Genomic DNA, 26566 nt, shown 5'->3' with positions numbered 1-26566 from the left:
TCCTTCTGTGACATGGTCAACTACCACACATCTGTTGTTTCTCTTGAGTTCCCATTGACTTTGGATTCCGATTACTACTATTTTAAACACGATTCTACATGTCTCATAGACTTTTTCTGACCATCTAATATACCTTATTTTTTTAGGAAATGTTCTAACAATTGTAGTAATTATGTGAAAATCAGGGAAAAAACCAATTAGGTGTTTTATATCAATCTATAAAATGTTCTAGGATATTCTTAATTTTTTTCTTAAGATGAGAAAGAATAAATATTAGATTTTTTTGTATTTATTTAGACCTGAACAAAAAGTTCCAACGTTATATTTTTTCTTACTATAAAAGGCAAAAAATGTGATTTTGCATCAAGCTCCTTCTATTATTATGACAACTAGATAAAGAATTGTAGAGTCATTTAGGGCATTACAATAAATCTTGCAAATGATGTTTGTATATTATGAACATGCCACGGGTCCACCCTACACTCATAACGATCTACCCAAATGTTTCATATAGCGACACATCTGCTGATTTAGCACAAGTAAACAGTAATAATCCTAATATTCGTAAAAACTGGATGGAGTTAATTTCATGGAGAAAAACGTGTCCATTATACTCATTGAAACCTGTTTTCTATGTGTTGGTGTCTCTAGATGTTTATAGTCAAAGGATGAAACTCCCTTCTCCTTAAGTAAACTTGTTTCTGGCGAGCGTTAGGAAAGATTGAACAATCCCACTTAGCGCTGGTCTCCCTGCACCCCAGGCCAGGCAATACATGCAGATGCTGCCGAAGGAGAAGCAGCCAGTGGCGGGCTCGGAGGGCGCGCAGTACCGGAAGAAGCAGCTGGCGAAGCAGCTCCCTGCGCATGACCAGGACCCGTCTAAGTGCCATGAGTTGTCTCCCAAAGAGGTGAAGGAGATGGAGCAGTTTGTGAAGAAGTACAAGAACGAGGCCCTGGGAGTGGGTGATGTGAAGCTTCCCTCCGAGCTGAACGCTCAGGGCGACAAGGTGCACAGCCCTGCTGGGGACAGAAACACCCCGGCAGCAGTGGGTCCTACAGACAATTCCGCTGAGCCCAAGAAGATCCAGTATGTGAGTAGTCACACTGTTGACTTGCGTTGTGTTTTGTGGATCCTTTTCTTTCTTAGGGCGTGCGTGCATGTGTGCGAGTGTGTGTGTGTGTGTGTGTGTGTGTGTGTGTGTGTGTGTGTGTGTGTGTGTGTTCGGGGTCATTCCTCTGTTTCTAAAAGGATTACAGTAAGAGAAACAAAATGAGTAAAAATTCAGTTTAGACTTACCTTGAGAATTACATTTGGATGTTTGAGGTGTCTATCCGAAGTCAAACTTTCTGATTATTTTGAAGAGCAGTTTTGAGTTTTTTGTGTTCACAGTAGTTGGCATTAGCTTTTTAGCTTCTTACTTGAATAAACTACCAATCTGTTTCTTTAAAAGGCTCTTTAGAACATTTTATTTATTTATTATTTTTATACGTATGGATGTTTTTTGCCTGCATGTATGTCTGTATACCACATGCATGCAGTGCCCACGGGGGTCAGAGGAGGTTGTTGGATCCCCTGGGACTTGCAGTGTAGACACTTGTGAGCTACCATGTGAGTGCTGGGAATCAAACCCAGGTCCTCTGGAAGAGAAGCCAGGTGCTCCTAACTGCTGAGCCATCTCTCCGGCCCCAGCATCTGCTTCTAAGCATAGTCCTTGTATTGATTGGTTACCTTTTATATCTATTAGATGTTTCTCTAGTTTAGTTATATTGGCGAGCGTTGTAACACTGAGTAATGAGGACATCACTAAAAATCATCTTTATCTCACTTTAGCAGAGAACACATTGAGGCTTTGTACCTTATTGTGATAGATGTAGACCATAGCCCCTATCACCTCCTGTTAAACGCTCTGTTAACCCCCACATTAACGAGCTGTTTTCCTTTCCTTTCTCAAGTTTGACTCAGTGTGTGCTTCGAGAACTTCACACACACACATTGTACATTGAGGTTACTCCCATCCCTCTCGAATCTTCCCGCTATTCCTGTTAAGCCCCCATGTCCCTTCCTCACGTTTCTTCTATTCTTTTGCCATCTACTGAGTTCAACAGAGACCGTGTGGCCAAGGGACTGGACCTATGTATTGGAGCCTTGCGGGCTCACCAGTGAGTACACAGATGAAGACAACGCCTGTTCCTCCCGCAGAATCCATCAGTCACCAATAGTTTAGCAAGGAGGGACATGGCCCTGTGAGCTCCTCCCTGATGCTCGCGGTTGACTGTTGCCTGGCCCAGTCACGTGGAGGCCCAGTGCAGCCAGCCTCTGCTTCTGTGAGACCCTCTTGGCATGCTGGAGTCACACCCAGCAGACAACATCGCACAGCCGTTCTCTCCCTGTCCTCCAGTTCCTGCGGTCTTTGTCCTCTTCCTTCCAAGACATCCCCCAAGGAGTGTACATGTTCTCTCTAGATCTGAGCACCCAACTGTCGTTTGTCCTCAGCTCCCTGAGCTTTCTGAGTCTCTGCACTCATCACGGTTTGTTGCTATAGCAACACAGCTGAGCAACAGTAGTAAGTTCCCCAGCAGGCCCAATACCTCCGCAGCCATGGGTTTTGGCCGGGCTTATAGTAACAAGTATAAATTCCCTCGTATGGAGCAGGCCTCAAATCTAATCAGAGAACTTATCTAACATTAATTGGACTAATATATGCTTGGGGTAATCTAGCTTGCTTGTGAGACCATAGCCTTGAATCTAGGGAGCTGTGTTGGCAAGGGTCTTTTAAAAGTCTCTGCAAAGAGTTGGTGTTTTTGTTTTTGTTTTTGTTTTGTCATGGCTGGAAGATAAAGGAGGATCACAATTCAGATAAGTAAAGCACCAGGCCGGAGCTGACTGTAATGTTTTTCTCCTAGATCCAATTGGCACGGTCAGTTAATAGGTATAATGCTCAAAACATTTACTCACAGCTCTTACGTAATCATTTCTTCAGAGAACTGACATAAAACTGAGGTGAAACTACTATTAACCTTTTCCCCGTCAATAACTTCCAGTCGGTGCTGTGTTGTACACAGGGCAGAAGTTGATTTCAACAGACGGAAGCTGAGTGATTCCATTTCATGGCGATGTCTGGTCCCTGTTGTGGTGTCTGTAGGCACAGCTTGCTTGGCATACCCTAACTCAGGGGCCGTGGGTGCCAGTGCTCTGACGACTGTGGTTTGCGTTCTTTCCCCTTAGTCCTGTTACTGCTGCAAACAGACCATGAAGGAGGGGGACCCAGCCATCTACGCCGAAAGGGCCAGCTGTGATAAATTCTGGCACCCGGCCTGTTTCATCTGCAGCGTCTGTGGCGAGCTCCTGGTTGACCTGATTTACTTCTGGAAGAATGGGAAGCTGTACTGTGGCAGACATTACTGCGACAGCGAGAAGCCCCGCTGTGCTGGCTGTGACGAGGTACGCTCTCCAGGCACACCTTCTTGCAGCCTCTCCCCTGTGCCCCACATCTCTGGTATCCAGGAGACAACAGGCGTCCACCAAGCGCCAACCCTGTGTGCTCTGGGTGTCCTGAGTAAACTAATGAGAACTATCCGAAACAAAAGGCTGATTGATTTTTTTTTTCCCCCTGGTAAACTCAAGCCGGATGTTACCATTTTCAACTGTTAAGCTTAAGAATCTACTCTTGGAGGCTTAAGTGCCTGACGGGTTTCATTTTTCCCCCTCTTGCCAGCTGATATTCAGTAATGAATATACCCAAGCAGAGAACCAGAATTGGCACCTGAAACACTTCTGCTGCTTTGACTGTGACAACATCCTGGCAGGAGAGATATACGTGATGGTCAATGACAAGCCTGTGTGCAAGCCCTGCTACGTGAAGAACCATGCTGTGGTAAGCCGCACAGGGACCCAGTTGCCTCAGCCTGTGCAGTGACTTCTGTTTCTGTCTCTCTCTACATCACCTGAAAGTGGGAGGGCAAGAGCCAACCCGTACAAGGAAAGCATGCGATTCCTTCCTAGTCAGGACAAAAGTCATAAGCCACCCACTACTGGCACCTCAGGATGGCTCATTCTACCTGTGTGTTTGCTGTACAGATTATATATGATGCCTGGTAATAATTTCCTAAAAAATCCCTTCATAGGAATGGATCTGTTCTTATTACTGCAGATCAGATTCCACTTAAAATGGTTTTTGGGAGCTTTAGAGTTGGCTCAGCAGTTAAGAGAGCTTGTTGCGCTTTCCAGAGGACCTGGGTTCGAGCCTAAGCATTTCACAATCATCTAGACCTCCGAGAGGGTGGTTCTGGCCTCTTCAGGCACCAGGCACATACATGGTACATAGACATGTATGCAGGTAAAACACTAATACAGATAAAAAGTACTAAAATAAATAAGTCTTTAAAAAATGATTTCTGTACGTGCTACTAATACACCCACTAGGACCTTGTTTTGCTACCTGGAGATTATTAAGTGACTGTTTCTTAATTAAATGCTCACGGAATTGATCTGGGACAACAAAATTGGCCTGTATATTTGGATTTATTGTGTGGGCCATTCAGGTGCTTAATGTGAGAGTGTAATTTTTTTTAAAATTGCATCCATTTTGTGTTACACAGAGCTGTGGCTACTGCATGCTGGCCAAGAGATGGTAATGTAGATACATGGTGAAAAGATGACCATGTATAGTCGGGCTTATAAGCCAGGAATATCAGAAGGCTAAGCTCTTATTTCCTTTAGTTCAAGATCCCTCTAAGCTATTTCATAGGGGATTCCTGTGGGTAAGGAAAAATACCTATGTGTAGTTCTAAAAGTATAATGCTTTAAGAAAAAGGCAAATGTTGCCGTCTGCCCGTCTTCAGTCTTGGCTCACCACTTCACATATTTTCTGCCCACTGTGCCTCCTCAGCCCTTCTCAGATCCTGACAGCTGCTCATCTTAAGACTTTCATGTTTGGGAATTTAGTTACTGTCATCACAGATCTGCCCCTGCTTCCAACAGTCACCTTGCTGAAAACCACCTTCCATGACACTGGCAGACCACCTGCCCAAAGCCGTGCTAAGCCTTTGCCTAATGCACCTACCCCGTCTTTGCTTGCCTGTCACACATTGCAGTTATCTAACCCAGGCATGTTACCTCTGGGCTTAGTTCTTCCGTTGTTTGTCTTTCGCTCGCTCTCGCCTATTCCTTGTTTTATATAAATACCTATGTGTTTCTCCAAACTCAGTTTTCACAACTTTTCCAGTTCTCTACTCCATCTCTTTCTTTCTGGCTAACCTCCATTTTGTGTGTGTGTGTGTGTGTGTGTGTGTGTGTGTGTGTGTGTGTGTGTATGCATGTGTGTGTGTGTGTGTGCGCGCGCGCGCGCGCGTGCTTGTGTGTGTTTGTGTGCAGCAGCTGGAAAATAGAGTTTTCCTTTTCATCTATCCTCAGTATCTACCCTTGGAAAATCCTTGAATTACTGACATGTTTACCTCTTATTTCTCATTTGGGACTCATCCTAGGCCTCCCTTCTCTCAGGAACATGATATTAAATAGTTACATGCATTAATACATCATATAACCTAACATGGTGGTAACTTTGTGTACAAAAGAAAGATGTCATAATGTTCAGCTTTTGTCGGATGTATCATCCTGTTTTTAAGAACCAAATATAAATCCCTGAGGGCAGGGATGTTTTCTCTCTGCTCCAAACACTAGAGCAGCACAACAGATCCCCACAACTATTTGCACAGTCAAGGTGTAAACAAGTGAAACTGCTTTATTCAGCTGTTGTTATTGCACCTCCATGTTTACTGACATATTATTACATCTAATCAGTTGACAGAAGTAAATGTATTTTTAAGAGAAACGTTTTTGAAAAAGAATATCTAATCACTTAATTTTATAACATGCCATTGTTTCTTCTAGAAGAGTTACTTTCTCAGTAAAGGGAAACATTGGCTTTGCCTAAAATTAAAACGAGATATCTTTATCTCACCTGAGCAGGAAAAAAAAAAATGGTTGTGAACCTTTAAAGATTATTTAATTTACTATGTTAATTTGTGTAGAGATTTTAACAGGTTTTATTTATTTATTTATTTATTTATTTATTTATTTATTTAAAGTGAAAGAGAAAACATTTTCAAGCCTGAAGAAATGTCCTCAGTCTGAACAGGGCATTTCTGGGCTACAGTTACCTAGAAGGAGCAGTGAGAAGGGCCGATGCCTGGTTTGTCTTCATGCACTCCCGGCCTTGGCCTTCCACTGGCCACCCAGGCATCCCATCTGCAGCCGTTACAGTAGCATTAGCTACCCCACATCTTGTGTTAGGATAAAAGAAGCAGGAGGGATGGCAGAAGCAGCTCTTTTAGCTGTGTGAGATTCACGATCACAGGAGGTGCACTGCCAGGCACACTGTGATGAAGGGTCTAGTCCCCTGGAGGCCCTCTGTGCACATGTAGCTTTGAGCTTTTGAATAAGCAGGGATCTGCTGGTAACACCTGGAGTCATATACAGGATTCTAGAGTGAAAGGTCATCAAATGTATCCATGAAGCTAAACCATATGGAACCACAAGCCGTAAACTCAACATGCCATTTCTATATCATATGATGGCTTTCGACCTAAATAATTTCTTAATTTCATATGTAAGTGAATACATTGTTTTTGTCTTCTTCTCTATACTAAAAATGAAAAATGTGTTTTAACTAATAATAAAAAAATAACTACAAATAGTTCTATAAAACTGAGAAAAAAGAAGGCAAATCATAAGGAAATAAAACATTCTGTGTGAAATGCCTCCTCTGTCACACAATCTGAAAGTGTTAAAAGACTAATATGGAGTACAGAAAACTAGAACATTCTACTTGAGCTATTATTCTATAGAAAATCCGTGGAAAACCGCTGTTTACACAATGTACCGTGGATTCAGGGTGCATGTATGGTTTTAACCCTGACATTTGTTGTGCTCAGGACTCCTATCTGGACTATGCAAAGAAAGCATTTCCCTGTTTACCAGCCAGATTTGACCCATAGATTGTACATAGTCTTTGTAATAACCTATATAGCTCGAAAGTATACAGAAAGTGTATCTCAGGATTAAGGTGGCTATGTGTGGCATGCATCACTTAGTTTCCCAGACAGTTTACCCGACTCACAAACGTATATTGATAGCTTTTCATCTAAAGGATTGAAATGTCCCTGCTCATCGTGGTGACTCCTGACCAAGAGACAAGTGGTGCTTAATGTTGGTCAGTGTCACCTGCTAGTACTCCAGGGCTTTTAAAACATTTACTGAGATCATATATAATCCAGAATGCAAATGAGCTCTCTGGTGCTTTGGAGGTTTCAGTGAGTTGGTTTCTGCCCTAATTTAGAGGATTGTCTCTTGTTCTCTTCATATGTGTGTTTAGTTCAGAAGACTATTCTGCTGCGTGTGGACATATGTGTGTGTTGGCGTCATTTGTGTATTTGAGTATAACATACCTAGGGCGCTGAGTGTGGGCTGGGAGTCCAGTTCAGTTCAGTTAGTACACTACTTGCACAGTACGCATGGAGCCCTGGCTTTGACCCCCAGCACTCTGTAAATCACAAGTTCTCACAGCACTAGGGAGGTGAAGGGAGAAGGATCAGGAATCTGGGTCCAGCCTGATACCATTTCCATAGGCAAAACAAAACAAAACACTGAGTGGTGCAGAGAGTAAATGAAATTGAATGAATGAATGAATGAATGAATGAATGAAAGTATGAAATGCCATGGCATAGATGATAAATAAATAATGACTAATCTTATGACAGAACAGAAGATCATTAACTACAAGGTATATTTATGGTGTGCACTCATTATTCTTAAATACTGTCTGTATTTTTAATCGAATTCTTAATTACTTGGAGTATGATTTTCACTTTAATTTATCACTCTCTAGAAATTAGTGATGTTAATTAATAATCACACATGTCTGTGTCACAGGTATGATGTGTCCATGTCAAAGGCATGATGTGTTCATGCTATAGGTCTGATATTACCACTTCAGAGCTTAATGAGTGAGGGGGAAAAAACAATCTTATAAAACTTCATTCTAATTATTTTTGTGAAATCTCACAAAATTAGCTGGAAACAAAGGCAGTGCTTTGGGACTTGCTGTGAGAACTTCCTATTCACCCCACAACAGGGACATCTTATGAGCCTCTCTTCCACCCATTTGCCTTTTACCTGCTGTTTCCCACCATGCTCGGCATATAGGTCCCTGCTGACTAAAATGTTTCACCAATATGTCACTGCCACTGTGTATCTTATGTTGGTTTGTTTGCTTTTTGAGACAGGGTTTCTCTGTGTACTTCTGGCTGTCCTGGAACTTGCTCTGTAGACCAAGCTGGCCTCTAACTCACAGAGATCCCCCTGCCTCTGCCTCCCACCTGCTTGGATTAAAGGCGTGCGCCACCATGCCCGGCATTTGTGTCTCTTTTATAGCCTTTAAAAATTTGTCATCTACAGACTCAGGTTCGGTTTGCCCTCAGGCTGGCATGGTCAGTCTCTAACACGCTTCTCTGTGCTTTATTCCCGAGCAGGTGTGTCAAGGATGCCACAACGCCATCGACCCGGAAGTGCAGAGAGTGACGTACAACGGCTTCAGCTGGCATGCATCCACAGAGTGCTTCCTGTGCTCCTGCTGCAGCAAGTGTCTGATTGGGCAGAAGTTCATCCCTATAGAAGGGATGGTGTTCTGTTCCGTGGAGTGTAAGAGGATGGTGTCCTGAGAGGAGCGCGCGGAGCAGTATTGACCACAGCTGTCCAAAGTGGCCTGCGTTTCATGATAACAGGCAATTCGAAAAAATAATAAAAGGGGAAAAAAAACTATATAACAAACCAGAAGATTTTGTCCAATATTTTTCTTGTTTTCATCCTTACAAATTCTGTTTTAATTTTAAATGACTGCTTTAAGCACATTTTTTTTCCCAAAAGTAAAGAATCGTAGCTTTAATGTCCACATATTAAATCTTTGAATTGGAAGCTTGAATTTAGTTATTCTTTAAAACTGTATACCCCTAGTGCCAAATACTGTGATATATGTATTCATTGGCCTGGGAGACGTGAACATGTCGAATTCTATGCTTTGATTCACATGGAAAATGTAAAGGGAATTAGTTGTTGCCTGATATGACACTGTGCACTCAGCTTGTCTCACTGTCCCGTATGGTGGCATGATGCCATTCAGTGAGTTCCTTCTGTCAGGCATGTGGCGCACAGTGGATGCTCCAATTGCATCCCCTGGCTGGGGCAGAGGGGCCTCTTTCTTATTGCATTTCTATTTGCTTCACCTCTCAGTGTTCTCCTTTGTCATCTAGTTACCTCCCTGTGTGACCTTGAACATTTTATATGGATGTGGTTGGGACAATATGGACAATATGTGCACTTTGCTCTTAGAGATTTTTTTTTTTTTTTTGCCCATAACATAAAAGTAGGCTATTCATTTATTATTTCTGAAATCCAAAGAATGTGTATAGGTTTTGTACACTGGGAAGTATAACTTGTGCCAATGTCACTTCCCGGCCTTAGTTTGACTCAGTTTTTCTTTTCATGACTTTCAGTCTTACCTGATGGGTACTCTCTTGGGCTACCTCTAAGCTTGCTGTAGACACACAGACTGTATTCTTGCCTGTGCACTCCCATCTTTGGGTGCTTTTAATTTTTTTCCTTTGTATGCTTTCACACATAACTATGCACTATGAATATTAAATGGAATGAGTTAATATGTTATTCAAAATAAAGTCTCTTTCACTTTAATGATTGTCTTTTTCTACATCCTTTTGTGAGTGGAAAAAAATCCTTCTGCAGTTAAGAATATAGTACAGCAGGGGGCGCTGTCTCCAAGAGTAAAAATAACCCTGAAAAGTAAAGTCTGCTGACAGGCCAGACAGCCTGTGTTTCTCATTGCAGGGAAAGGGTGCTTTCATGAAGCTTTAAATCAGGACCGTTTGGCAATTCTTAGGTCATGCAGAGGTTTTTATAAGAGGTGTCATTATTTTAGGTGAACTTTAAGAGAATCAAGCATTGTATTTTTACTTGTCTTGTGAGGAAGTTGTTTTGTTTTTGTTGTTTTTGTGTTTGTTTTTGTTTATGAGGCAGGGTCTCACTAGGTAGCCTGACTAGCCTATCTCTAGCTCTCAGTTACCCTGCACTCGCCAGCCAAGTGTTAAGATATCAAGTGTTCCCCATTATGCCTGGCTATAAATACGATCTTATAAACTCTCCTAGGATTTTGTTTTTCTCAATTCCAGATTATTAGCAGACTTTGTGTGTGTGTTTTTCTTTCATCTGAAACTGGTTTTGTTGTTTTGTTTTGAGATAGGATCTCATGTATCTTAGGATGACCTCAGAATCACTATGTGGCCAAAGATGACCTTGAACTTCGGTCTTCTTGCCTCTTTCCCCAAATGCTAGGATCACACAGCTCTTTGTTTGTGCTGTGCTATTGATTGAACGCAGAGTTTTCTGCATGCTGGGTAAGCACAGCCTGGCTCCCCAGTCTTAAGTATTTCTGTCTTAGTAGTTTAATTTTTCTGACACATACTTAGGACAATATGGTTTGGATTTTTAGGTTTTTGGTTTTTTTTTTCTTTGTTCAGTTTTCAGTTACTGTTGAATTCTGTTGTTCTATGTGTTACAAGCATGCACACGCAACACACACAGAGTAGACACACGAATACTTAACAAGTACACTGTATTCCCTCTGCATTAAGCCTCCTCCAATGGTCTGAACACAGAGAACAGTGAGAAAGCCAGTTCCACACACAATATCCCGGTGAAATATGTATCTTTGCCCGTAAACACCACTTTTATCTCTGCCTTGGTTTGCCTTAAAAGGTGACAGATAATTTCCAGTCCATTTTGACTATAAAGTTTAATACTTTCCCCAGACATTGGCAAAGTGAGCGTAAGGTGGAACAGAGCCACCTTCACCCACCATAGCCTCCTCTTTCCAAGCCTGCTCTGCTGTCCCTTATGCCTCCAGCTAAGACAGAATAAGGCTGGTACTAAGGATATCAGTCACTGAGGGTGTGAGCACATAAAGTGTGGGTGTGGCCTAGATCCACTATGCCTGTCTCTCTCTTGAATAGTCTTAGTTTGTCTTTGTAGTGCGAAGTCATGAGCTCCTCTGCTTAAGAGGTTCTCAAGACAACTGAGCATTTTTTGTTGTTAGTTGGTATCCTAGTTTGTCCTTGTTGTTGCTAAGATTGACACCAAAACAATTTCTGGGTGGTATCTGGCTAATAGGTTATAATCGGGTATTGAGGGGAAACCAAGGCAGGAACCTAGAGGCAGGACCTGAAACAGGCTTTGGAGGAATTCTCCCTGCTGACTTGTTCCCTTCGGCTTGTTCAGTTAGCTTTCTTACACAGCTCAGCCTAGCACTGACACTGCCCACAGTGGGCTGGACTCCCGTAGATGGACTAGCAATGAAGAAAACTCCCCCTCCTCTCTCTCCTTCTCCCCCCGCCCCCATGGAAGTTTTAAATCTGGATTTGTGCATTTCTTTTCCCAAATGTGAACAATGTAAAACATTTTAAAGTTATAATCCCCTGGTATTGATGAATTAATACGTTTTTCTCATTAGAGACTCATTCGAGTTCATTTCTTAGGAGCAGAACTTAGAGTTTCTATGTCTGATGTGGCGTGAATTTCACAATCACATCATTGCGGGTAACAGTACAAAATGCTCACTAGAAGAGAGCACAGAAGCGTCACTGATGCTTAGGGCAAGACCAGAGACACCCTCTTCCTCCACAGAAGCCACCATCTTGGATATTAAAAGACATGACAGTGGCCTCTGCGTGTCTTGTCCCCTGAGCAGCAGTGGGTGGCAACTCAAGAGGGTTCAGTGAAGAAAAAGAACGGCGAACTTTCTTGGGGTCCAGGAAATGCAAAGAGAAATGTCAATTCAGCATGAGCTTCTGGAAGACAATTCAAGGGACACTGCTTAATGCCCTCCCTGGAGGTTCACACAGGAGTGGTTGATCATGCGCTCCTCCATGGAGGCTGCACATACCCTGTTCAGCTCTAGATAGAATATTTTTATAACCCTGCATACAATTATGAATTGAGAAATTGATGGGATTTTTTAATTCAGTTGCCCTTAAGAAACGCCAGTTGCTCTAGGATTGTTGGCCTCCATAATTGTGACATGTTATGCTTATCTTTTACCTTTATTGATGGTGAAGGTCACACCATGCACCCTAATCCCACTCATCTCCTTGTCCCTTCGTATCTTCCCTCCATCCTTGCAACCTCACCCCCAAAAGAAAACGGAACAAAGATAGTAATAGTAAACCCGAAACAGAACAGAACAAAATAAAAGAATCTCACTGTGGAAGCTGCAGTTGATCATGGTGTGTCACACAGTGTGCCCTTTGGCCCACACAGCTTTACTTGCAAATGTTCACTGCCATGAGTCACTGGTCTGGTTCAAGGCCTCTGGCAGCTTGCTACACTATCAATACAGGATCCTCACTGGGGCTCCTCTCGTATAACCTGTTGTTGCCCTGTGTCATGGAGATCCTGCAGCTATGGATCTGCAGGACAGGCTCCTTTACATGTTCCAGCAGGTCATGAATGGGGTAGACGTTGGGGTGGACCACCTCCATGCCCTGCGTCTGGGCCTGGGTGGTAGTTGAGTGGGTCAGCCCACCAGCTGTCCTGCACCCACACCACCAGGGGGAGCTTCCCTGGGCTGGCGAGCTGCAGGGATTTTTTTTTTTTTTTAAACAAGGGACTACAGAATGTCTCTTCTTTAATAAGCCCCGGTTTGAACCACAGTGACTGAAGTCTTTAAGCATAGATTTCCAACTTGACTCAAGTGTTTCAGATGAATTTCACCAAAGGCAAGAGAGTCAGTGTCAAGTCATCCTTAAGCAATTTGTAACACGTAGTGTTTACGTTCTTCCAACTTCACTATGGTTACCAAAGAGACACCACAACCCAAGAATAGCTTTAAGCCCTTGTTTCAAAATGCCTGGCATATCTGAACTTGTCTTCTGAGTCTGTCTGCAATTCCTTAGAGAAATGTATGACTGTCCCTGGCTTCATTAAAAAAAAAATCACTAGGTAGCCATTTCTGACATGCTCCCCCCTGCCTTTACTGACCACTGGTAACTGCTCAGTCTTAACTCTTGACTGTACAGAATGCTTACATACATGAAAAAAGGCCCACTTCCCTGCGTTATGTAGATACGGTTTTAGCACACAATCTAACAGGCATTGTGATTTGATTAATAGGACGCTTTCCCCCCATATATTTGCTAGATGCTTAAATAACTGTGGCTAATTATTCTGTCCTTTCATGGGAAGCATGTCATTGTAGCTTCTATTTAATCTGATAATATATTTTGAAACACTCAAAACAAAATGCCATTAACCTTTATACTTGTTTTGAATGGCATTTTAAATGACATTTATAAAGGCTGCTATTGATTTTCTTCAATGCTGCATTTCCCCAGGATGTCTTGACCTTCACCCAACAACAGAAGCACCTTGTGCCCAGTAACCATTGCTAGTGTCAGCCACTGTAGCATGTAGGCACGTTGGAGTCAGTCCTCCCAACATACTGTTTGACTGAGAACTGGGACACCATGGTGCCATTAAGAGGAAATCTTGGTTGAAGAGTCGAAACAGACACCTGGCAAAATCCCATGGAATCTCCTCTCCAATGATAGGATGCAGGGCATGGGTGTTGGATTTTAGGGAGACAAAAAAAAATGGCACAAGTATTGTATGAAAATCCATGAGTTTGTTGAGGTCATCACACAACAAGGACAACAACAACAAAGCAGGAAAGAATGAGCCAGGAACTAATATTATCAAAAAGTAATGGAGAATGTTTTTTAGAGTTTCATAGAAAATGGAAACATATATGCAAAGAATCCATGTCCCTGGATTATGTAGGGGTGTCATCACACAATGCAGCATTTATTCTAGCTTGATGAAGTGTCCTTTCTTCCTCTCTCATGTATACATTAAATACTTAAATAGCTTTGTCTAATTAGTTTGCCCTTTCACCGGCAGCATGTCATTGGAGCTTCTATTTAACATGATAATTAATTTTTAGGCATTCAAAACAAAATGGAATTGAACGATTAGAAAAGAAATATGGGGTAAGGTTTGAGGAGCTGTGTCACATTTTCAAAACGGTGACTCTCAAAAACCAAAAGGAATTAGCACAAATAGAGAACATGTGAGGAAGGTGCCTACCTACCTACCTCCCAGGCACTGCAACCAACCTGCCTACACGGGAGAAAATAGTACTTGAAAGTATTGTAACAATAACATTTTAATTAAAAGAAAAAAAAACCCAGAGACTTTGAGATATGACTAGGAGTTCATTTCAGCTATCTGTGAAGAGGTTTTGGTAATAAGGTGGTGAGCTGCTGCAGTTCACAGCAGTTAGATATCAGAATATAAAGAGAAAAGGGCCCTGGAAAAGAAAGGGTCAGATGAGGAGACCATTAAGGCAGAATGGGTGTGTGGTTTCCAAATGAGCCTGAAAACTCTAGATGCCTGGGGTGAAGGGCTGAGGAGTGTGCTGAACTTCAGCCCCAGTGGCTTCCTAGAGAAAGGTGAGTAATAAGGAATGCTTAAGCCAGAACTAAAAACAACTGAGTCACCCACAGACAAGACTGCCAGCTAATCAGATTTGGCCGAGACAAGTCGTGTCGAGCTGTGTGCACCCTGTGGTCTTCCATGCTGCCTTCCATCTCAGCATTTGTCTTCCCTTCAGCACCACGCCCTATCCAACACCAGCATAAATGATAAGGGGGAAAGGAGAAAATGGATGTTTTACACTCCAGACAGGAGGAAAAAATGTTTCCAGAATCCCCCAGCAGGCTTACCTACCCTTCCATTTCAATAGAGCATCTATGGCTGTCTCAGCCTCTCGTAATTTATTCCCCGAGGGCTAGATCTGTTGTCAACCAAGGCAGAACTAGCTTTCTGAACCAGGCAGAGAGGTGAGAAGGCCGAGGCACTTGCAATCCACAGAGATGGCTCCAGTGGCTGTTTAGATTCAGTCTTCATCTAGGGGGTGTGCTTGCACACATGTTTCTGAAGTGGATTGTGTTGTCTTGTGGGAAGACACGACATCATTTGGAAACACAATTCTTAGCAAGAATTCACTTAAATGGACAGCAAATACGTGGCTTCAGAATAAGAAATCTTGTGCCAGCTCCATGGTGACTGGTTACTAGACCTGGCTTGCTCTTCCCATCATCTTATTTCTTCTTCTTGATCTACTTCAAACCACAGTTTCTAAGCCACTGGCCATTGCTGTTTTACCCTAAGGTGCCACCCACAGTACAGTGCAACCGACTCCAAGACGTTCTTAGCATGCGGACTAGCTTGCTGTCTGAAACGCTTATTTGTACCTGTCTGTGGCTGCTCTCTCCAGCACCATAGGCACTTCAGTTCTGGTCTAGCAGCTCTCATGAGGCTCACCAGAAATTGTCCTCTGGACTTCCTGTCTACACTCTCGCTCTTGATATAATCCAATGGCTCTCTAATCAGACTGTGCCCCAGGAGCACCCAAAGGACTTCTGAACTATGAATGACTGGGCCCCCTTTCCCATACCTTCTGATTCAGTAAATCTTGGGTATGGCCCCAGGATTTATATTCTAACAAGTTTCTGGGAGAAGATGGTGCCGGTGATCTGCATCCGCAGTTTAGAGGCTCTCGTACTGGTCTACTTTTTATTCTTTTGCCAAAGCACAGGATGGAAATGTTGTTTCTACGCCACTACTTAGATCATCAAGCAGTAATCACAAACATCTTGATCTACACCAAGACGGTTTTATTTTTAATATCATGGGCCCACTTGAGTACAGAGATACTGTAAACCAGGTATTCAAATTAGCAATTGGTTGTGATCCTCAGCCGAGCTAAAGATGTAGCGGTTGACCTTGAGGTTTGTGTGGTGGTAGTCAGAGTTGGCAATTTGCATTATTCCTTACATTTGTGCATCAAAATTGTAGTGTGAACTGCTTTCTTTGTAGTTGTAAGTGATATAAAGTATAAAGACGAGACTTTCCAGGTCCTCTTCCTAAGAAAGGTAGCGTGAATTGGCAGCTCTGTCTGGCAAATGTATACAGCACAGTTTTCCATACACACACGCCTCTCTTTTCAAACTCACACCTGCTCCTGGGTGTGACACGGGGATGGAGGAGAGGAAAGCTGACAGACAGCACTGCACTGCTGCACAACCTGGGACTTCATTCTGAATGTGGTTTCCATGCTCTATTGCACAAGCACCGAAGGGTCCCGCACCCAGCATTTGCCTACGTCACAAAATACCCTTGTCGAGTTTTGGTAGCATCTTCATTTGTTGTTGTTGTGATATTTTCATACATGTACTTTTTTTTTTACTTTTCTCCCCTTTGCCTGTGCCACCTTCTACCTTCTGTCTTCTCTTCTCTCACTAGTTGCCTTTCTCCCCCTTCTGTTTCCTCATCTTATATATGTATATTCACATGTATATGTTACTAAGTGTAGATTTCCCATATGCTGAAAAGAACATGGGCTATTTTGTCATTCCTCCCCCATATATTTTGTCCTTCTCCCCGTAGGTCCCTTTTCTTCTCTCTCTTACATTCTTTGTGTTCCACATCATACGCACACATACACACATAAACACATGTGTATTATTTCACATATAAAAACAGTGACACTTATTTTTCTGTGCCTATATTTACTTAATATGATAATGTCCAGTCCTACATATTTTTCCACAAATGACATAATTTAATTCCTGAGGTAGCGGTAGGGTGCTAGTATGAATTATCATTACCACTCAAAATAAATTAAGTAACTCTTCTACCCATCCAAATGGAAGCCCAAGACTGTCAGTGAAGCTTCCTCTTTGCCAGGCATGCATCCCTGGAGGATAAGATGTAGTGTTCCCATGGAAGGCTGATGATGACTCTGGCTTCTTATAAAGTGAAACCATCACTTGGCCAGTCACAAGATTTTCTTGGATAGTCCTACAAGCTTTGTTAGAAGAATTACAGATTTGACAAAGGCTGAGTTAATAATATAATAATTACCTTTGTGTATGCATGTGTACATGTTTGCTCATGTGTGTGTTTGACCATATGTGTGTACATAGGTGTAGGTGATACATGTGACTATACTTGTGTGTATGGATCTGCATGTGTGTGCCTGTACGTATGCATACACATACGTATAGGTGCCTGTGTGCATATATTTATATATGTGCTATGCCAGTGTGTGCAAGTGTGAACACATGTACATCGGTGTGTTTTAAAGAGGGAAAGCAAATTTGACTGATACTTTTCCTAAACTATGTTAACTTTAAGTCTTTCTTTCCTTTCTAAAACTACCTCAGTGTGCTTCTAACAGAAGCTATAAAGCAGTGGTTCTCAGACTTCCTAACACTGTGACCCCAAATACAGTTCCTCATGTTGTGGTAACCACTCCCCCACCCCCCGCAACACCACCGGAAAATTATTTCACTGCTACTTCATAATTCTCATTCTGCTACTGTTATGAATCCAATGTACATATTTAACATGCAGGATATCTGATACTTGGCCTCTGTGAAAGCATTGTTTGAACTCCCCCCCCCCACACACACACAAAGAGGTCATGACCCACATGCTGAGAGCAACTGCTCTAGACTGTTCTTTCAGCTGATGACTCAATCCTCGCAATAAGGCTTGAAGGTAGGTAAGTTCTTTTGTCATGTCCTTTCACAAGAGAGTAACTGAGAAAACAGATGATATTTCACCACAGCTACGCCTGGAGCAAGCAGGCCCCAGAGTTTGAATCCTGTTCCCCATGCCACGCTGGCCTGCTAAGCATCCATGCCTACCTTCTTCCCTGCATAAACACCATGGCAGACTACCATCCGCACCACATAAAAGTGATGGGCTGTGCTCATTTGCCTTCTCACTGAGATCATCTTCCAAGAACCTCATCCTTTACAGGAAGGGCCACTCCTCAGTGACTGGTTCTGTGGAGATTCATTCCTGACAGGGAGGCCAGCAGCAGCACCAGCACCACTTGTTACAGACAGAACTCTTTCTGTTCCTAACAAAACCCCTCCAATTGTGAGCTGAAAGCAAGAACCTCTCTGCTGAGGAGCCAAGGAAAACAAGCTTGCATTATGAAGTGTTTCTAACAAATGCTTTAGAGATTGTTAAGGGGCAGCTTTGGAAATATGCAAGGAATCCGCAAGCAGCCAGCCCGAACTGCAAGCTAGCCCTGCAGCCACCAGCCTGGATTTTCATCTTTCCTCTCAAAGCCTGCAATACCCATTTATCAGTTGCCCAATGATACTCATATTTTTTCTATGACTGAATGATCCAAATGGGTATATAGGTCTTTGATTTTGAAATACATGCAATTTTACTATAATTTTGGCATCCCATAGCAGAATTTCAAAGTGGAATCAAAGGTTTATCTTTATAAAGTTTATAATCATTCCACAAAGCTCAAGATGTTTGGCAGTGCTTGGAGACTTAAAAACAGTAATAAAAAGGTTACCATGAGGAATTCAAAGCTGCCTTGTATGGTAATGCTGATTGAAGCCACCACATAGCTCAGCAGCCCAAGTCCAACTGTGATTGGAGTGTTGGATCAGCCAGAGAATTTAACTGGCTCACCATTTAACAATGGTTAAGGAGTTTTAGAACAGTGACAATGCCTCACACTTTAGAGAAAGAGAAAGGGAGAAAATGAAAGAAAGGTGACGGGAAGGAAACAGACAGACAGACAGACAGACAGACAGACACACACACACGGTTGTGTTGGATTTAGGGTAGCTTTTATTATGCATTTACCAACACCTTCCCCCCACTTTCCTTCCTTTCTTTTTTTTCCAACCTGGAATGCATGTACACTGTGTTCTTGCCAGGTCCGAGCTCACTCAAATCTCTGATCCCTCAGACCTTGGTATCTCAAGCTCTTCAGTTGTTGGCAGTCAGTAAAAGGGGTTTCCTTATGAATCCCAGTTGGCAAGGAGACTGAATGCTATACCCTACTCCTGTGCCATGATCTATATGAAATGCATTTAAATAGAAGATAAATCTAAAGTTTAGCACAACTGTTGATTTCAAAGAAGAGAAGGCAATATTTTAAAAAAAATCTATCCTGTAGAAAAGTTCACTGCTCAAACTGTCTGAAGACAGCGACAGAAACTGAGCTGCATATGCTAAAGCTCTGAGGTTACTGGTTAGGAATAGCCCATCTCGACCCTTTAAGAAGACTTAACTTTCAGACGGAGGTAATAGAAACAGTTCAGTGGTGAGCTGAAATGAAAAGACGTGCTATAAGAACACACAGGTCCCATAAACAAAGCTTTCAGCCAATTATTTTGAACAAATATAAAGGTCAAAAGAATCACCACTTTAACAGTAAGAAAAATGACTCTTACAAGACAAGGACTTTTTGTGAAAGTTATAGACAGATGTGAGAATGCTGCTCATGGGCTGGAGAGATGGCTCAGAGGTTAAGTGCACCACCTGCTCTTCCAAAGGTCCTGAGTTCAATTCCCAGCAACCACATAGTGGCTCACAACCATCTATAATGAGATCTGGTGCCCTCTTCTGGTGTACATGCAGGCAAAACACTGTATACATAATAAATAAATAAATCTTAAAAAAAAAAAAGAGAATGCGCTCATATGTTTTCTCAAACTATAGAGAATTGTAATGTTTTAGAAATGTAGATATATATAGGCCACAAATTTTCTCTCATAGCTAAGCAATAATATGAACATGCAGTCTTAATTTGTGAATCTTAAATTTTTGAGATTGAAATATGCATGATGCTGATCTGTGTTATTATTCAAAGGGAAAAAGTCAAGTTCTTTTCCTTTCCTTAATTGTAACAAATATTTGAAAAGGTACCCAAATGGCGCACGACAAGAGGCATAAGAAGATATCTATTTTTGGTTAATTATCGTGTTGACTTTATTAAAGAGATGCTTAAGAGTCAATAATGTGACATCATCACCAGGTATAACTGATGTCAACAGACCAATTAGACAGCACTCTAAAGGCATGTAGAAAACATCAGGTCTGTGTTTATTCATTTTGTCAATCATCAGTGCTCATAGAGATCTAAGGGCTGTGATATTATTTATAAGGTGTACACCAAGCTCATAAGCTCAAGATCCTCAGTGTATAGAGAAAGAAGCAGGAATGTAAGCAATTATTCATCAAGGAATACCATATGAGTGCTTATATTCTTCCCAATTCTCTTGTTGAAATTGCCTCCCTCACCCAGGTGGAGTAAGAGGTGGGAATGGGATCTAATGGGTTATGGGGGGGGAACCTTCATCATTCTTATTAAGGAGGCCTAAGAAGTCGCCTGTCACTGAGTGGGGAAGTTGGCCTTCAACAAAGAATCAGATCCTTATCAGATCTAGAGACTTCAGGCATCTTGAGTTTGGAGTTTCAAGTCAGAACTGTGACAACTAAGATTTTATTCTTTACAAGCCTGCCAGTCTGTGACATTTTGTTATACTCGTCCCAATAGATTAAGACAACACATCAGTCCTCAGAAGAAAGAGAGGAGAGAAGAGAAAAATGGATGTTGGGAGGAAAACAACATTGGACCTGGGTTCTTAAACAGGAAGAAGGTGGCATTGTAGACATGCCTGCATCACAGTCATGCAAGCAGAAGCATTGTGTGTTCAGTGGCAAGACGTGCACGTGCATGTAACCAGGCACTGGTGGAAGAGAAGGAGCACCACAGGGAGAGAAGCAGCCTTTGAGCAGGTGAAAAAGAGAAGGCGTGAGCATGACTGGAAGGCCACCTTGGCACTGCAGCTGCACCGCAGTGCTTTCCAAGGGCCACTGGGCAAAACAGCGGCTCCAAGCACTTGTTGCTTGAGTTACAATGAACTGGCAGGAAGAAGGTCTCTTTTTATGCATATTTAAGAAATTCTGAATTCATTACCCATACAATTTCTGTGTCCAATATGCTAATGTATAGTATACAAGGGATAGTAATAATGATAGATCCCCAAGTTTATTTGACCAAAGGAAATTATCCTACACAGGTTACCATAAGCAAGTGGCTCTCGCTTTTCCTAAAACTGTGACTCTTTAACACAGTTCCTATGTGGTGGTGAACCTCAACCATAAAATTATTTTTGTTGCTACTTCCTAACTGTAATTTTGCTACTGTTATGAACCACAGTGTAAACATTTGTGCTTTCTGGAGTTTTAGGTAAACCCTGTAAGAAAATAATTCAGTCCCAAAGTGGTTGTGACCCATAGGTTGAGAACAGTTGTCATAAGAAGCAGTCTTGCTTGCATGCTACTGAAAACAACTGATTAGAACTGAGGGTCATGGAGAGTCTCAGGAGAGTTCGGGTTTCAGAAATTCAAATTTGACAAGGCTAAAAGAGTTGGAAGACTATGTTGGCATGTGAAGGTCTAGGGAAGGCTCATGTAAATGGCACAGAAAATCTGAATGTGATACAATTTCCAAATTCACAGCACTAAGGGGTTGATTACTGGAGAGTGGAGAGTTGAATGGGGTATAAATGATGAAGTATCAAAGTCATAAAAAATAACATTATTGGTACTCAGACAAACTGATGGTAAGGGATCTCCTGATATGGTGCATTGACAAATCCGTCACACCAATACACACCAGAAGCCATGGTGTATAGAGCTAACACTCACCTGGAAAACATTCTGAAAACAACTTCAGTGGCTTATGCTCTTAAAAACTGTCAATGTCATGAAGGCCAAGGAAGGTCCAAGAAGCAGGGAGACAAAGAAATGGAAAAACGGAAGTGATTCGTCATGGTAGCCTACATCTGCAAAATACATGCTACAGTAGACATTGAAGACGACTGGAATATTTTGAATAGATCCTATGAGTTTGGTAGGCCTATGTCAGTGTTGGCATTATAATATGATCATTATACTGTATTAATTTTAGAGGATGTTCTTATTCTTGGGAAGCAGCAACAAAAATAGCTAACCAATAAATGAAGCCCAAAGCCTATAAATTCTCTCAAAGAGAATAGGAATATATAATATATACAGAAATAAATACATACTACACATTTCATATGGTAAAGTTCAGAAAGAAGGAAGGACAATAATAAAGCAGATGTGGTGTGTTAAGAAATGAAATGTTACCATTTATTTAACACTAGGGTTTGTGGCCATGCCTTTAATCCCAGAACTGGGGAGGCAAAGGTGCATGGATTAAACATTGGTGATTAACTCCAGGTCATCAGTAGCACATCAATATCACATTAAGGGAAGAACTTTCCCTCGGACACACTTAACTAAGGGAAACCCCAGATTTGAATTATCAACTTTGTGTTACCTGTGTCTTCTGTTCTCTTTCTGTCTGTTATGAGTGGGAATCTGTGGTTGCCTAAAGAAGGCTCTCTTGTGAATCCGTCTGTCCCTGTCCATGTGTCTGTCTCTGTGTTTGCCTGTCTCTATATATCTATGTGTGTCTGTCCCTAACAAAGGTCTTTATTGAACAGTATAGAAAGCATCACATGGGAAATGAATGGAACACTTTACAGAAAGCGCTAAACAAAGTTTACGTGAGGTTAACTCACCGGCTCCGACTGATCCCAACTGACCCAGACAACAAACAGTACTACAAACACCATTATTCATTGACCAATATCTAAATTTGTGTTTAATGTTTATAGTGGATATTAATTTTAGAAGACCGATTTCAACCTCTGTATTTGCTGCTTTAAGCAAATGATACACATGTATTTTTCTGGGTCGGGGTACAGAAGATGCTCAAGATTACATCTATGCATTGATTTAGGTTTTAAAAAGTTGATTGCATGGGAAATCCAGGGCAAAGGAGGTTGATTCCTACATTGTTCTCCTAAAATCAGGTAAAACAGACAGGCTGAGCACACAGTAGGATGTCTTAAGTCTTAAGTGATCCCAATGGATATTAGTAACTCTGGCTGTGAAAAAAGCACAAGTTCCAATCTCTTAAAATATGAGATATTTTCATAATAATGCATCACCATACAAAGGTATGCTGATCTCTGTGTTCAGGGTCAGCCTGGGCTACATGGAGAGTTCCAGACCAGCCAGGGCTACGCAGGAGAATGTGGCTCAAAAAAAAAAGTGACAATTTTTGGTGAAAGTTGTATGGAAATTTTTAATCATCTAATTGTTTCTTTTGTAATTTTTCTACATATTTAAAATTTATTTTTAGAAGAACCTTAAAACCCCCTGAGCAACCCCATTGTCACATTGTAAGGACTTATTTTTAATATATATAGTTGTTTATTTTCTGTCACATGCATGAACGGAGGCCAGAAGGCATCAGACCTCCTAGACTTGGAGTTACTCCTGGGTGTGAGTTACCTGATAAGGGTTCTGGGTACCCATCCTCCGCAAGAGAGTAAGTGCTCTTAACTGAGGAGCCATTTCTCCACCTCTAAGATTCATCTTAAGAATCAAAGCCAACAGGTACAAGACGTGATGACTTTGCCACTTTCAGATGCATGGTTCATTCAGAATCAAAATGCACAGGCCTGGAGGCACAAGTCTGAAGGACGAAAATTAGCTCTAAGATGTGTTTCTTCAGAATACCGTGTCATACTGAGGGAGGCATGCTGGGAAAACATGACTAGAGTTCAGGAAAAAAGGGGCATTGGAGTCAGAGATTCTCTGTACTTGTTAATGGTTTTAATTAGCTGATATTCAAACTCCTTTGTACAGCCAGCTCTCAACCTTAGCAGGCTTCATGGGACACATGGCATTGCTATACTTTTCTAAAATGAGCCAGCCTCTCCTGAAAAGGAAATGGACACGTGACACATTTTTGTCTATATAAAATATTCAGATATATTAAATAACTTATTCTCAATGCAATGGCTAGTAAGGCTCAGTAACTACCACTGTTCTAGGCAATGAAGGGGAGTTGGACTATGATCTCAAACATCACATGAAAAATGATAACATATTAGGGCTAGGATTTAAAATTCGGTGAGAAAATCAACCTCATCTTTTCAACCTTCCTAACCTTCACGAACCACAGGAACTTGTGTTTCTGAAGCCAATTTGGATACAAGTTTGATTAAGATAAACAACACGACAGTGCAAACACTTGATTTAATACAGATTGCCCTTTTACCTAAAACTAATTTCATTAGAAAAGGGAGAACACTAACGCCAAAACAGATTATACTAGCTAGGCTAAGCAAACGTCGGGCTTTCCAAACCTCTGGGTATAAAAATGAACAGACTAAAAGTGTTTTGTAGAAATAAATATTATCTCAATCTTGTGTACATAGGCAGTTTCCATATTTTCCAAGGCCAAATGGTGGATATTCTCGCATGACTCATTTGTTGCAAAATGCCAGGGATACCTTACCACCAATCTGTGACTCACACTAACATGTAAACACCTCATGCACAATTTATTTCCACTTCTTGCAGCAATTATTGGCCTAAAGCAGAGCAATTATTCCGCTGTCTTTGCTGAATTTAGATGCTGATCAAATTATATCAAGATGATTGCCTGGCTGTGCCCCTGGGTTTGATTACAGCTGCTTCTTTTTGTTGTTCTTGCTGTTCTGTAGGTTTTTCGTTTTAAAAAATTTTATTATTATTATAATTTATTCACATTACCTCCTGATTGTAATCCCCCCTCTTATCTTCCTGTTCCAACTCTCCCTCCCTTTTCCATTCTATTCCCCTGCACATGATCTCTGACCTGTGGGGTCCTCCTCCCACTCTGTCTGACCACAGCCTATCAGGTTTCATCTGGATAACCTGCATCCCCTTCCTCTTTGTTCTGACAGGACCTCTCCCCTAAGGGGCAGTGATCAAATGGAGGGCTCCAGAGTTCTTGTCAGAGGCGGTTCCTCCCCATGTGGAGAATGAGCTGTCCATTGGCTACATCTGATCAAGGGGCCTTGGTCCTCTGCTTGCAATGTCCTTGGTTGGTGCATCGGTTTGTGCAGGACTCCCTTGGTCCAGATCTGGCAGCCTTGATAGTCTCCTTGTGGAGCTCCTGACAATCTCCCCCATCACCTCCATCTTTCCATCCCCCAACTCTTGCATACAATTCACAGCTCTTCACTCAGAGTCCAGCAGCATGTCCCAGTATCTGTCCCAATCCCTCACTGGGTGGAATCTCTCAGAGGACATCCATGTTGGGCTAATATCCACTTATAAGTGAGTACACATTATGCGCGTCTTTCTGGGTCTGCATTACCCTACGCAGGATGATCATTTCTAGTTCCATCCATTTGCCTGAAAATTCCAAGATTACTTTTAAAATGATATTGGATGAGGTCCTATCCCCTTTTTGCCTTGATTTCCCATCTATAAAATGGAGAAATAAAAACATCTTGAGGTATGTGCATTATGCTGAGGAAAACTAACCCCATCTACCTAGGGTACATAACAGAGCCATCTTCCTCCCAGAGGCTGGGGACTAATGAGCTGCTATTTATATCTGAAGGGTCAGACCTGGAACTTCCCACAGCCTTGACAGTGTTTCTTGGAGGGGAGCCCTCTACCAACACTGTTCACAAATAGCAGTTCTAGAAAAGACGGCCTCTGGGCTCCGGCTGTGACCATCCTCTGGTGTGTTGTCAAGCTGCAGCATCTAGAAGTGAGTACAGAACACTGCTTATGTCCTGCTCAAACATTGCTGTGCTCTGGCCCAGAAGGAAGGGGACTTTCTTTCTCAACTTCTGATGTTTTTGGGAACCACTGGAGTCCACAGGCCAGGCATCGCTATAGTCCAAGAGCTTTCCTGAAAACCATCCAGTACCTAATTTTAAAATACCAATGAGTATATTTTAGTATTTTCTTCGTAAATTTTTTTCAACTACTTGTGACCTCAGGTCCTCTTCTGAAAAATCCTCACCCTGGTTCCTTGACAGTATAATCTGAGATAGAGAGTGCCCATTTTGTGCATGGATGTGGCTTAGTGTATAGACTCATATACCCCACCACCCAAATTCAGCCCAAACAGCAGAGAATTGACTCTTTAGAATGTGTTGCAAATGTCCAGTGTGTGTGTGCTTTGCCAAAAGCTTTGAGCAAGTGTCCTTTCCCAGCACCTAAGGAGCAGCTACCATCAGAAAACCAAGGTAAATTCAAATCCATCTCAGCATGGCCAATGTGATCTCCTTACACCAAATAAAACATGGGTACTTAATGTTTAATATTTTACATATGAGAGCTAAAGATGAAAGCTCCCATGGCACTTTCAGGAAAGTTAGATTACAGAGACAAGGAGCCAATGGTAGAGTGGTGCCTTATAGCACTTAGAGGTGATGAGGGCGGCAGGAAATTTCTCAAAATACTTTTTGATTCTGAAAAAGATCTCAGGATCTCAATAAAGTTGAAGCTGAGGGCTAAGGATATATCTCAGTGGTAGGGAAAGGAGAGGGAGAGGATGAGGGAGAGGGAGAGAGGGAGAGGGAGGGAAGAGGGAGGGAAGAGGGAGGGAAGAGGGAGGGAGCCAAGAGACAGGTCAGATGTCAAATTGCTGACAGATGTCTGTGCATCCTCTGAAACTATCATTGTTGCTCCCATCAGTTTAAACTCAATAGGAATTCTAAGTATCCA

The 26566-nt window shown here is 42.0% G+C and overlaps 1 protein-coding gene across 1 annotated transcript in view; it reads left to right on the top strand.

The window, feature by feature from the left end:
- The window catches only part of TES (testin LIM domain protein), a 41610-nt gene extending 31865 nt beyond the window's left edge, over positions 1–9745 (top strand). The window contains exons 4-7 of the mRNA XM_084785760.1: positions 762–1091; positions 3227–3442; positions 3717–3875; positions 8530–9745. Of these exons, the coding sequence (XP_084641886.1) occupies positions 762–1091; positions 3227–3442; positions 3717–3875; positions 8530–8718 (894 nt within the window). The 3' untranslated portion in view covers positions 8719–9745. The remainder of the gene's footprint in view (positions 1–761; positions 1092–3226; positions 3443–3716; positions 3876–8529) is intronic.
- The last annotated feature ends 16821 nt before the right edge of the window (positions 9746–26566 follow it).

This window comes from Acomys minous (assembly GCF_964271855.1).
Source record: "Acomys minous genome assembly, chromosome: 6".
NCBI classification, from domain to species: domain Eukaryota; kingdom Metazoa; phylum Chordata; class Mammalia; order Rodentia; family Muridae; genus Acomys; species Acomys minous.
The sequence above is the reverse complement of the archived record's forward strand: the minus strand, read 5'-3'. Positions and strand labels throughout refer to the sequence as shown.